The sequence below is a fragment of the Hippocampus bargibanti genome, linkage group LG11, assembly GCF_051943395.1.
Source record: "Hippocampus bargibanti isolate YZ-2025 linkage group LG11, ASM5194339v1, whole genome shotgun sequence".
NCBI classification, from domain to species: domain Eukaryota; kingdom Metazoa; phylum Chordata; class Actinopteri; order Syngnathiformes; family Syngnathidae; genus Hippocampus; species Hippocampus bargibanti.
The window spans coordinates 12,812,613-12,827,260 of NC_142744.1; the positions used below are offsets into that span (position 1 = coordinate 12,812,613).

Here is a 14,648-nt window from a genome sequence, read left to right on the forward strand (position 1 = left end):
TGTAAAAATGCGCTCATGGTCATCTTAAATTGTGATGGCCGCTTTTGGGTGTTTATTATTGAAATGTGTATTTTTATAGTGCAACAATATAGTGCATTGTGTTGCTTTTTAAATATAAAATGTGGAATACAAATGAAGATTAAATTGATTGGGATTGACCATGCAACATTGATAAAAGGTACGTACTGTATTAAAAAATAGAAATATCATTACCTTTCAACTGTAGCAGTAGGAAATGAAAACTTCACAAGTGGCTTGTCCAGCCTGCAACAGTGCATTTTTGTTATTTGCATTGTTAATATTCAATTTCGTCCTGATAACATCACAAATTATTTGTTCGCCAATCAAACACATTTTAGACCTGGACCGTATTCGGAAAGGCGAGTTTCCGAGCTTGCAGAAGGCATCACGGGGCGGCGTGCGGGCACGCGCAGAGATGCATCGCGAGCGAGCGCGGGAAGGAAAAAAGGAGAAAGAGAATAGATAGAGCGACCTCCACTAAACAGGTGGTCCGAAAGAGAAAAAAACCGACAGACAGCAAGCAAACATGTCGTGCTTGCGGGGAGGACGGGAAAAACCCCTTTAGCGGAATCACCACCGAACGAACCGAGGAAAGAACCACCTCAAATCCCATCGTGTTCGCCCTCCAACTCATGCCGCTTGTGGACTTCTTGCGATTCCTCTCGCCGGGCTTGGGACCATCGAGCGAGGGCGGACGGAGACCATGAAAGTGACGGTGTGCTTCGGACGGACGCGCGTTGTTGTGCCGTGCGGGGATGGCAACATTCACGTGTACGCCCTTGTGCAACAGGCCGTTATGAGGTATAAAAAGGCCATCGCCAAGGTAAGTCGAGTCGTCGCAGTCGTTGTCTTCTTACTGTTGTTTTTAGCCTGTTAGCACGCCCGACTAGCTAGCCTACTTGTTGCTGCGATCTTTCTGGACGCGTCGTTGGGGGGACGTGCGCGTGCGCACACAATATGGCGCAAACTTGGAGCAATCCGATTGTTTCTGTCAAGTTTTCAATGATCTTTGCTATTTCTCTGTGCAAAAGTTAGCAATCACAGAACCCCATAAAAAAGAGAAAACGTTTGCAACTTTGTTGTTAGGACATTGGCATTGGGAAGATCATGCACGCGCATTTTGGCTAGTTTGGTCCATGAGACTTTGTAGGGGATCAAACAAGGGCAGGAGTCGGCAAGCTGAAATACTCAGATTTGGACGCTCGCCCACAGTGGAAAAAGAAAATCACTGGGGAAACCCAAAACTTGACATCTTACTCGAGGATAACCCTGTGTGACATTTTAACCTAATATTTATGAGAAACTACAGTATGCTGCATTTGTGAAATCACAGAAGTTCTATAGAAAACACGAAATGTACTTTATGCATGAGGAAAAAAAAACAAGATGGTAAAGTGCATGCGTGAAAGCTTATTAAATGACAATAGCCAATGCTAATGTTCATCCCCTTTATATTTATTATATTGAACCTAAATGTGAATTATCAAGTTGAAGTGAACCAGAAATGCTGGTTGCCCCTCATGTTATTGCATGCAGTCAGCTGTCAACAAGAATGCAAAATGGGGTATCTCATTTTACTTAGTAAAATAAAGATAAGTAAAACAATACCCACTTCAAATATTTGTCTTCACTGATTATTGTGATTTTTTTTTTGCTCCTAAACGTCACCTTGCGAAGCTGGCATATCAGGGCAATGAAACATCACCTTCATCTTCATACATGATTGTTGGGCTGTCACCAGCGAATATTTTTCAAATGTATTGTTCCATCTCTTACTTAGGTCATTTTCCCCTGTACATTCTTCTGTTGACAATGTAGTCTTTTTCTTATATGAGCACCGTCCGTGCTAACTTCAACGTAAACATTTCCATTTGGTTTGTCATGTAACCCTGTCACTGCCATGAATGGCACCGGCTCATCAACAAAGTTCACAATTATATAATGTTGTTTTGGATGTAGTAGCATGTTTTGCTGCGATAGGGAACATTGGACTTACTTCAGAAGACCGTGAGAGCCTTCCAAAAGATGCTAGCCAATTATCATACAAAAAACTATGTAAAGCATTTTGCATTTCAATGTAGCTGGTATGGTCCTAAAACCACTTGGAAACTGTAGCCACACTTTGGGGGAGTGGTAGAAGCTTCCAGGGGTGCTAGCTGTTTAACTTGTTACCATCGGTGTGGTTCTAAGTTTGCGTTTTCCTGCGGACTGTTTTTCGATTGATTTACAATAGTGATTTGGAAGAGTTGTAGTAGCTTTCAGGAGATGTTAGAAAATTAGATTGCTAGCATCTTCAGACCCATGCACGACGATTAACATATTTGGGGCCCAGTTGGAAATGTTGGGCGAAAAGTGTCGAAGAAGCTTCCTGAAGTTGCTGACGGGTTTGCATCTAAGCAGCGTCCACAATAACAAACATTTGAAACATTCTACTGATGATCATCGTAATTATAAATAATAAAATTGTCAAATGTGAAGTCATCTGGCAGTGCTGACTCATTACCTCAAAATTACAGTATTGGGTCTGATTGATGACTTCATGAATGTTTTTTTACAGCCTTCATCAGAGCGGGTCAAGTTGTCATACTATATATGTCATCAAGTTAAATGTCTCAAGGCTATATTCTTGGACTGAAAGTTGCTATGAACTGATAACCGAGCTTTTAAAAATGATCTTATCCTCATGACAGTGACACTTTTAATCTCCAATTGCTGCTGGAACATTTTATTATTGACTTTATATCCTAAAAAGAAGGTAAGATGTGGGTTCGGGCTTCAAGACGGAAACAGGTTACAATATACACCATTAACTTGGTCTTTAAGGTGCACTTTAAAGGCATATTACACGTTTTTCAACATTAAATTACACATTAGAGGACGCAATCGTTCATTAAGAGGGTGTGCGCTTGTCATTAAATCCCACTTGTCTGGTAGAAATGTGAGTTGTTTATTTTTTTTTACCCGACTCTTGGCGGGCCTTTTTTCTTGCACGCTCGCACAGACGCTGTGTCTGCCTTTTGGTGCAGCTGGTTGACCAGGGGTAGGGGCGGACCCTGTAATGCCATTTATGTTTACTGCTGTTTGTTCGCTAAACACCCAGTTTTAATTACCGCAACACTGCTCTGTCATGACTTTTTAAGCAACATTTGGTCGCCCTTTTACTCATTCACTGCCAGACGATGTGCAAAAATGTGTCCATTCCAGCGCCAGGGGTTTTGTCACTTGAATTCCAGGACCTACAGAATATTGAGTTTTTGGACTAGATATACATTAAGTATAGCGTTAGAAACCTCAGGGACTCTCCGTTCATCAGAAAAAAAAGTTAATTCCTAAAATATATGGGTTTGGAGTTATATGATGTTGAAATGAGGGCGGCCATCCAAAATAAAATGCAATACATGCATATGAGTTTATAGAGCGCTTTAACAACAGATGATGCTGGGACAAAATGCTAACCTGGAAAAAAGGCAAATGCTGCCCCCTTGTGGAAGGGAAAACATTGTCAGAGGCCATGACCAGCGTTTCATCGGCACCCAAGCATGAAAAAACAAAACCCGAACAAATTCGAGAATGGCGTTCTGTCATATTTTCAATTCCCAAATAATTTCGTGAATGGGTTAATCATAAAAAGTTAACGAAAAAAGCCGATGACAGCTAGTTGACGGGTTGTTGAAAACAAGAAAAGTGATGTTTTGCAAACTTTATTGTCGGGTACTTGTCACCTGAGTTACATTGTTGAATTGAATATTTATGAATCACTTTATTATTTTTATCATACTTTAAAGGTTGGCTGCATAAAACAAGGGTGTCAAACTCGTTTTTTTGCCGCGGGCCACATTGTAGTTACAGTTTCCTCTCAGGGGCTGTTACAACAACAAATTAATTACTATTTTTCAAATTTGAAGTAAAAAATTATCAGTTATTGTGGTTCACGTGGGAAAATGTGAAAGTTTGTTTTGGAATTTCACAAGATTGATTTGCCCTTGCGGGCCGAATAAAATGATGTGGTGGCCCAGATTTGACCCTGGGCCTTAACTTTTACACCTGTGCAATGCACTGGAGATATGCCACTATAGAAATCTGGAGAGTTGCAGCCGTCAGTCAAGGTCTGAAGCGCTTTAGTGTTTTAAATTGTTGCTTGTATCTCAAGACAATACTTTTTTGAATTTCAAATTGATCCAAAATTCTTTCTCACAGGAAAGTATTTTCTAAAGACAGCACACTCGTCAAATTGTGCATCTGATTTGACATGTAGCAAGCAAGCCTCTCATAGTTTTTCCTGTTATTGAGGGTTGTTTATCAACATGTGCTCTGTGATGTGCTGGAATCCCAAAAAATCCCCCAAATCACCTGGGATAGACTCCAGTTTACCTGACCGTGACCTTAATGAGAATAAGTGTTCTCGAACGCGAACAAATGAATAAATCAACTTGTCATCAAATCGGATTTCATTGGAAAGTTTCATCAAATTCCACGAAACGTGTTCAGGCACTTTTCTTCATCAGTCACATCTTATCAGATCAACCTGTTTTTATGCGGGAATTGTTACATTTTCTTCTCTTTGATCTGTAGGAAGCGCTTACTTTTAGTTTTTGCCCGAAGAGCACAATTGTTTATTTTGAACCGTATCAAAATAACGACCGTGCCACATTTTCTATCTGCGTCATACCGATGGCTAGAAAGAGACAACAGCATTTTCAGCCCTCCTTCTAAACCCACAAAACATGATGTTCCGTCACAATATAAGCAACAGATCCAGCGATAAAAAGAAAGAGCAGGCACTTTACTTTTCACACCAAGCTTGCTTGTCACTTTACTTTAGGAATAGAGTGTCGAACACGGGTGTCAGAGTCAAGGCCCGGGGGCCAAATCTGGCCCGCCCCATTATTTTATTTGGCCCGCGAAAGCAAATGGAATTTCATGATGCTTGCTAAAGTCTGAACCAAAATTTCAAATTGACCAATGTAAACCACACCCAACATGACATTATTTTTGACTTTTAGACAAATTTGAAAAGTTGTTATTCATGATTGGAACGTGTCCTTGACAGTTTTGAAAGGCCCTTATACATGAAATTTATTATATATAAATGTATATTATTATTATTATTATTATTATTATTATTATTATTATTATTATTATTATTATTATTTGTGCACTCTATATGTAATATGTGGAGAGGATGAAACATTTTAACTAATTCACTTCCAGACATGTGCCAAAATGTGTCTACTTCAGTGCCAGGGTTTTTGTCATTTTCACTCAAATTGCAGGACTGGCAGAAGATAGTCTTTTAGGACTACATACAATTTCAATGCAGCGCAAGAAACTTTAGACTTTTTTTTTTCATGAGAAAAAAAGAGTTAATTCTTAAATTGTATGGGTCTGGAGTTATCTGAGCTTGAAATGGGGGCGGCTGTACAAAAGGTAAATGATGTCCCTGGCGCTTGATGTCATATTTTCAATTCCCCCAAAAATTCAGGAATGGCAGTGAATGAGTTAATGGCTTCCTCAAATTCATAACGGCCCCCGGGCTTGTGGGTGAGTAAGGGGTATCAATACTTTCCAGGCCAAATTGCCATTTTTATTTTCAATTTTTAAACCAACTTTCGATTCCATTCAATGTTTTTTCCTCAATAAATAACGAACAAAATATGTGTAAGGTTCCTAAGTGTCGCAACATGAGTCCACCGTGTTCTATGTCGCTGTAATGTTTATATGTAAAGGCTTGTACTGTCACTTCCCTTGTCATTACAGAAGAATGCTTCCCAGGGGTAAAGGAGTGGGGGTAATAATAGAAAAACAGTGTGCTAGCTTTGACATCCAGAAAGATCCTATCATACCTGAGCAATGAGCTGAATGAGGCAGGAGGGGAAAGTGTGACGATTCAAGCTGGTGTCACATAGATAGATTTCTCTGGCGGAAAAGTGCTCCCAAGGCTCACGTGTCGTTGGAGTTAAGTCAGGTTTTACCACACGGATGTCTGCGGTGTGGTCGACTTGAAATTTCTTGCGAAACCATGAAAAATGGGGACGTACAGAAGCTATATATATTATCACATTTTCTTTTTTGGGGTGGAGGGTGTTTAGAATACTGTTGATGGAGGGCACAGGGCCAGGAAATGTTATGTTTGCATCCACAGGGATGCATCTGGGCTGCACCATTTTGCCATTTACGCATTTTGACAGCCACACAAGAGCAATTGAAAACTGTTTGTTTTCCTTCAGAGGTTTTAATTTTCTGTGTCTGATGCACCTTGCATTTGTTTCGGTGCATTCCAAAGTCGTAGTAGAGGATATTTTGGGCTTTTCCGTGATCCGCCAGAAACTACCGAAAGAGATAATTTAATATTCATTTACCCATGGTGCATTGCATTATTTTCATTGAACATGGCGGATGGTTGCAATATGGGGCGTTAGAACATGAGTAAAACTGTAAAAGACATTAAAAAGAGGCAGCAAAAAAAAATCTTGTTTGTTAAGAAACAAATAACTCTGCGGAGGGTAGTGACAATTTGTTGCAGCAAAGTGCTGTTAATGATTCGAATTTAGTGGCTAATGGGAATGATTTTAGAGCTGTTGCAGCACGTTGGAAATTTTCAAACAAATACATTTGTTTAAATTACATACATATTGTTTAAGTGGAGTAGACTAGTAAGAAATAACGTGCCACGTCTGCTTTCTTTTTCTTGTCTGTAATAATAATAATAATAATAATAATAATAATAATAATACATTTCATTTATAAGCGCCTTTCAAAACTCTCAAGGACACTTGACAGTCACAGGATATTTTAATACTGTACAATATCAAAATAGCACAGGATTGATTGTGTAGGAACAAAAGAAATTACACGTATTTGTTTATTTTATGTATGGAAAAAGTATTGGACTTGAATTAAAATTGTTTGTTGATATATTAGAAAATTAGATTCGGATTGGATTGCATGTACCTTTATTTGTCTCACATTGGAGAAATTTACATTTCACAGCAGCAAAGTTATGAAAGGAAGAAGAAAGGAAAGAAATCAGTAGAAAAATAAAATAATGGAGCTGCTGCAAAGGCAGCCACTCTCGCGGCGCCATCTTGAAGTAAAAAAAACTAAATAACAAATAATATGACAACACAGTCATTCATTCTTCAGCACTTGCTGTACACTCTTTGTGACATGAAGCAGTTCTAGATGAAAGAGGAGAGGATCAAAGCGTCCTTTTCACCAGTGGATCAGGGACATCATGGTTGAATGTGCACGTCTGCTACTAGCTAAATTTTGAAAGCAAACACACAGCTGTCGCATCCATTGACGAAAAGAGATTGTCTCAAATCTCATGTCCCACATAAATCCGCTTCAATTCCAAGCCGCAACAGTTCCACATACGCCTCGGCGCTCTGCGCTGACGCTCCTTTCTTCTTATTGCGGGCTCCTCAAGCCATGCATCCATCCAGCTGCAGACTGTCCAACAGCACTGTCCTTTCCGCTGAACAAAGCGGGGCTGTGAAAATGCTGTGAAGATGTTGAAGAGGCGCAAAAAAGCACAATGGCCCCTGTGGTGTCCAGCAATGACAGTCAAATGGCACCGACATTCCTGCCATTCAAAAACATTTTACTCAAATAATAGTTTTTCATTTGCAATTTAGAAATATAATACTCCAATGAATATCTTTTCGTTTATTTCAAACTGTTTTGTATACTTTGGGAATCTAGTTATATTGGGCCCCCTCAATTTTAGAATTTGGCCCCCTTTTCAGACATAAGGGGGCCAACTGGTCCCCTTTTTTAATATCCCAGATCCATCCTTGCATGCACTAGAAAGTGAAAGTTTCTACACTGACTGCTGTAGCGAAAATGCTTCCAACACTTTTAACCCCCCCCCCCCACACTTAACTGTAACACCAATGGATGGAACTAACACCACAAGAATTCCTCAGGATGTCGAAAAGACAAGAAACATTTTTGACCACTAGGAAACATTTGAAGTCGAATGGTTTTTGAGTCACTTCTATCATCCAAGTTGTCATCTGATCCAACCTGGAGTTGTCTGCTCTTCGAGGCGGAGAGGAGATACATGCTGGAGACAAAAGCCGGCTCCTCACGGGGAGTCGTGCGTTCCGATGACATTCCGGTTCATTTGGTTGTCACAAGCCACAGCCTGCCGCTGTCATGATCTGGTTGGCGACCAACGGGGGGCGCTGTCGGCCCCGCCTGCACCTGCACAGGTGCTGGTCGTCCCGATCAGATTGGCGACCAGCGGGTAGCGACGTCAGCCCTGCCTGCAGCCTCGCAGGTGCTGGTCGTTATAATCAATAACATTTAAAAAGACACCTGGCACGATCATCCGGTGCCGATTCATTGTTTGTTTGCTGCTTGTTGGCAGCATGCATTGTGTACGTGTTTGTTTAACCTTGGCGGACTTTTACACTTGGTTTTCTTTTGCTACTTTGTATTTTTTCCATTCAGATCATTTTGATGTTTTACATTTTGTTACTGCTGACCTTTATTTTAATACAATTTGTCAAACAACCTCCTGCTCCCTCCTGCCTGCTTTTTGGGATCCGAACCCGCCATCACCACCTTGCAAAACCGTGACAGAATGAATCGGCCAACCATCGGATCCCGCAGGTACATCGGACCCGTCTCATTTCCACCCTGTGCCTGGCTATGCTACGTCCACGTTAGCGCAAGCATCGTCGCGTTTGAATTGCGTCACTCGACGAGCCGCAACGTCCACGTAAACGTCCGGCCGAGACCTCCTTCCAGGTGGCCGTCCAGGGTGACCCTGGGTGACTGGCATTGCACGCCCACGTCCAGCCACGCTGTCGTCGTGCATGACGAATTGAGTCTCATCCACGACGAGCCGTGCAACGTCCGCGTCAATGTCGGTCCGAGACCCCACTCACCGCTGGATCCCGGAGCGGCTCTGGACTGGTCTCGTTCCCCCGGAGCCGGGCAGTTCAAGCCCACGTCGGCGTCCGGCCGAGACCTGGTCCCATACGGCCGTACGGGGTGCCATTCTGCGCCTGGCAGTTCGACGTCTACGCAGAGCCATGCGCCGTCGCGTGAACGTGCGAGAGGGATCGCACTCGCGCCCACGATGATCCGTGCCGCGTCTTCGTCCACTCCAGGCCGAGTCCCGTTCCCATCAGGCCGCCGCCCGTCGTGTGCTGGAGAGGCGGCGGTTGCCCTCTCCACCGACCGTTCCCTGGCGAGTGGACCTTTTGGGAGACTGTTGGGACTTCTGGAAGCAGCCCCTTGAAGGGGGGGTACTGTCATGATCTGGTTGGCGACCAACGGGGGGCGCTGTCGGCCCCGCCTGCACCTGCACAGGTGCTGGTCGTCCCGATCAGATTGGCGACCAGCGGGTAGCGACGTCAGCCCTGCCTGCAGCCTCGCAGGTGCTGGTCGTTATAATCAATAACATTTAAAAAGACACCTGGCACGATCATCCGGTGCCGATTCATTGTTTGTTTGCTGCTTGTTGGCAGCATGCATTGTGTACGTGTTTGTTTAACCTTGGCGGACTTTTACACTTGGTTTTCTTTTGCTACTTTGTATTTTTTCCATTCAGATCATTTTGATGTTTTACATTTTGTTACTGCTGACCTTTATTTTAATACAATTTGTCAAACAACCTCCTGCTCCCTCCTGCCTGCTTTTTGGGATCCGAACCCGCCATCACCACCTTGCAAAACCGTGACAGCCGCTACCAGAATGGGCACAATGCGGGATTAAGAGCTTCTCCGATGATCCTGCTGACGCTGCTCGGGAGTAAAAACGTACCTCGGAGAAGGTGCTACCTGACCCGCGTTTTATGTATGGATGTCAGCGTATGGGAGGCTTCACCTAAGATGAACCACATCATTAAATGGCTGACACGTATTCAAAGGTCACTTGGTGTAGCCGTTCTAAAGGAAAAATGTACAAAACAAGATGGTGACCTCAGGTTCGCCTCTGGGTGTTCCATGCTGTAAAAGTCTTACTGTTTTGGGAACAAGCCTGCACATAATAAAACGTGTTGTGTTGTGCTCAAACTGACCACAAAATTCATTGACCTTTGTTGCTTGACCTAAATTGTTATGCAAGCCCTTATTTTTAAAGGTGCATAGCATAACATAACCGAGTTGTTTGGTTACCTTGTTCTTTTTAAAATGTTTTTTTCTGTCCTCCAAACTTTTCAGATTGAAGGACTGATTGTGAAATGGCTGCTTTCAACATTAACTCACTCACTGCCAGATGTGCAAAAATGCATCCAGTGCCAGGGTTTTTGTCATTTTCACTCAAATTCCTGGACGCACGGAATATTGAGTTTTAGGCCTACATAAACATTCAATGCAGCGTAAGAAACCTTCGACTCTCTTCTTTCATCAGAATAAAAGAGTTAATTTCTAAATTATGTGGGTCTGGAGTAATGTGGGGGGCGGCTGTATAAAAGGCAAATGCTGCCCCTTCGTGGAAGGGTAAAAACATTGCCGGAGGTCTGACCAGCGCTTCATCGCGTTTTATACCCCTGCCAAAATTAAAAAAAACAATCAGGAATGGCGCTCCCCGTTTTTCAATTCTCTTAATAAATTTGGGAATAGCAGTGAATTAGTTAGTTTTTTTATGTCCTATTATGATTGACATGTTTTCCAAATGTTGTGTTGCAATTACATTTCGATTAATTGCCAAAATCTTGGTCATTTTCTCATCGACATGGCCGCCCAATTTGGTATTGGTGGGATTCAGTGGCTGATTAAAAAATTGCTTTAAATTTTTGTGCGTTGTATTATGATCACATCAACCCAATTTTATGTTGATCTGTGGAACACGTTTGGGGGAAGAATGTTTTTGCAAAATTTCCAAAGGGCTACTTGTTAGCGTATTGAGACATTTTAATTTGTCAACGCAATAAACAGCTTGTGCTCAAATTGTTTCCACCAGTACTGCCTGATGTTAGTAGTTGGGCCTAGAATATGTTCCAGCACTCCCTTTTGGGGGCACTGTGGAACTGAACGGCACATTTGAACAACGCTTTGACTTTGCGAACCTTTGGCGTGAACCAGCGCACGCTCGGACCGTATTTGCAAACGCACCCTGTGTAATTGACCCTGTGTAGTTTTCCAATGGGTGTGTTCCTGTTCCGTTTCATGCACAGGTTCTTGTGAATTTTTCAAACTGAGTCATCATATGCAGCTTCACATGAGCTCATATTCAGGTAGCAATACTCATGGACTCATCCTGAGGAAGATGAGGGAGTAGATGGTGAAGGAAGTGCAAAGCAGATGAGTAATGAAGTTGAAGTCGGCTATGCCCGCGGGCCAATCATCAGTAGGCTGTCAAAGGAAAGTGCTATGCTCTATATTTAGCCCACAAAGCCTCATCACCCTAAGTAGACATGGTCATGATTAATCTACACTCACAAATCAGCCCCTGCCATCTTTGTCCATTTATTTGTGATGTTTAATAAAAAGCATCCTTGATGGAAGATATAGATTGTCACGTAGCCAGCAAGCTAGCTCACAACCTTCGCTTGCCAAATGCATCAAGTAGACATACAGAAATTGAACTGGGCAAATGATGATTAAATCAGAATCAGAAAGCACAATGGGGAATTTTGCGATGAATGTAAAGATAGGACTATATAAACAGTGCACATTAGACGCACTAAATATCAATGTACATGTTTTTGAAAAGGCTCTTCTTTCCAGAAACCTTTTCATCAATATTAAAGAAGAACCATCTCGATCCCCCACCCCACCCCACGCACGCACGCACGCACGCACGCACACACACACACACACACACACACACACACACACACACACACACACACACACACACACACACACACACACACACACACACACACACACACACACACACACACACCTACCCGCTGTTCGATTTCATCGTCCTGATTTTCCCTTGCGGGTTTCATAAACATAGAAATATTGCCTCTATTTTAGCAACCAAGCATGTCATGTTTCTTAACTCATTCACTGCCAGATGATGTACAAAATGTGTCCACTCCAGTGCCAGGGTTTTTGTCATTTTCATTTAAATTGCAGGACCCACAGAATATTGAGTTTGAGGACTACATAAACATTCAATGCAGCGTTAGAAACCTTCGACTCTCTTCTTTCATCTGAAAGAAGAGCTAAGTTATATGGGTCCGGAGTAATCTGAGCTTGAAATAATAATACAGTAAGACATTTCATTTATAAGCACTTTTCAAAACTCTTAAGGTCACTTTACTGTGACTTTAATGGGAGTGGCTGGACACAACGCAAATGCGGCTCCCACGTGGGAGGGAAAAACATTGCCTGAGGTATGACCAGTGCTTTTTTGGCACACTTGCCGCAAAAAAATAAATCAGGAATGGCGCTCCACATGATGCTTTTTAATTCCTGAATAAATTTGGGAATGGCAGTGAATGAGTTAAAATAAAAATCTCCTATCTGTTAGAGATTTATGACTTTTAACATTGCAGGTATGGCGTAGAAAATCAGTCGCTTCTGTTGAAAAAGCAATCTTATGAAAGCCGAGTCCAAGTGAAACAGAGCATAGAATTTCCCGCAGCAGGTAGTTAAAATGTAATAACAGGAGAAAAATGTGTATGACGTTCTCGTGATAGTGTGGGTTGGAATGCAGGACAGGACAAGTCGGTGAATACGAGGCTGCATAAATAGTGAAAGGATTGGATGAAAATGGTTCATATTTGTTTTCATTTGTATGAGAATTCAAGATATTAAAATGTGACATTGGCTATCCAGTTAGGAAAGCTTTCATCATGGTAACACGTCAAGCTGCATGTGCGTCACAATCCCGTGACGTAGTGAGACAAAAATGACACAAGTTTTTTTTTTTCATGTACTTTTGGAACAAGAGGATTATTTGCGAGTGGCTGGGAACAGTTGGTGATTGGACAAATGCTGCGACGTTGGGATTATTTCGTGGAAAACGCTGAGTTCTGTCATTTGTCATCATCTGACCGCTGGCTGTCAGATTACATTTGGCGAGAAAAAGTCATCAAGGGGCAAAATGCTTGCACGTCTAGCAGTTTCTTGACACATTCAACTGTAATGCTCTACACCAGTGGTCCCCGACCTTTTTTTGCGCCACGGACCGTTTAATGTCAGACAATATTTTCACGGACCGGCGGATAAAAACAACAAAATAAGACGTTTGTTTTTTACTCATTTTGCGAGCTTACGGTGGGCTAATTTTAGCGGTATGTATCATGTGACCTAGACAAGCGTTTTGACATGCGTCAAGAGTAAATCATAAACAGATGTAATCTGGTAATCTTTCATTTTTCATTTTATGTAAATTATTTATTCTTTCTGCGCGGCCCGGTACCAAATGACCCACGGACCGTGGGTTGGGGACCTCTGCTCTACACCATAGACTACAAACGGTAACATTTAACTCATTCGCTGCCAGACAATGTGCAAAAATGTGTCCACTCCAGTGCCAGGGTTTTTGTCATTGTCACTCGAATTCCAGGAGCCACAAAATATTGAGTTTTAGGACTACATAAACATTCAATGTAGCATAACAAAACGTAGACTCTGTTCTCTCATCAGAAAAGAGTTAATTCCTACATGATATGGGTCTGGAGTTATTTGAGCTTGAAATGATGGTGGCTGTCCAAAATACAGTGCAATACATCCATATCGGTTTACTTTAACAACAGCTGAAGCTGGAACAAAGCGCTAACATGGAACAAAGGGAAATGATGCCCCCTTGTGGAAGGGAAAAAACATTGCCAGAGGCCACGGCCAGTGCTTAATCGGCACCCCAGCATGAAGAAAACCCACAAACAAATTCGAGAATGGCGCTCTTTGTCATATTGTCAATTCCCGAATACATTTCGGGAATGGCAGTGAATGAGTTAATGATGCCCCACAAAAGATGTCCCCCAAATTTCATGTTGTGTAGTAATAAATGGTATTTTATTTTGAAATAATAAAATGTTGCATTGAGGAACTGAAAAAGAATGCCGTGCCGAGCTTTGTGTCTTAAAAGTCGTGAAGGCTGTTAGTTTGGCGTGTAATTGTTTTATTTTACGTAAAAAGCAAATTAACAGAATCACTTATGGACTGGAACAATAAAATGTGGAGAAAGTGAATTACTGTGAATATTTTCCACATGCACTAAATATACCAGATGTGATATTTAATGACAGCGTAGGCACTTCTAGTTACATGCAATCCGCATTTGGGAACCTTGATTGACAGCTGCTTTAACCAAGCAAATCGACACGCTCTACTTGGACACACGTTAGCCGCATTCCTCCGCGAAGAGCGAGCGTGCAAAGCGGGTCAGACAATTATTTATTTGAGTGAACTGCAGGATTTCTTTTTCTGACACCACAACGCAGAAGGCCTGAAGCTGGGAAACAAATAAGTAGGACACTACGGTCATGGGATCAACTTTTGGGAGGTGGGACGAAGGCCGGTGAGGGGCGTTGGCGTCTTCAGTCGCAATACATGTGCAGACCGCTCGGAATGGAACAAGCCAACAGTTGCAAACGACCCACAAGATGCTTGACGAAAATCACTGGATTTGAATCACTTTTTGGATGCAAATGCGAAACAAGCATCTTCACCGAGCTACATCCCGAAAATACATCATCCATTTGGATAGTC

At 42.2% G+C, this 14,648-nt stretch overlaps 1 protein-coding gene across 2 annotated transcripts in view; it reads left to right on the forward strand.

The window, feature by feature from the left end:
- Window positions 1–391: 391 nt before the first annotated feature.
- Window positions 392–14,648, forward strand: part of pard3ab (par-3 family cell polarity regulator alpha, b) — a 154,701-nt gene continuing 140,444 nt past the window's right edge. For both annotated transcript variants that reach the window (XM_089008591.1, XM_089008592.1), the window contains exon 1: window positions 392–844. In XM_089008591.1, the coding sequence (XP_088864717.1) occupies window positions 725–844 (120 nt within the window). In that variant the 5' untranslated portion in view covers window positions 392–724. The remainder of the gene's footprint in view (window positions 845–14,648) is intronic.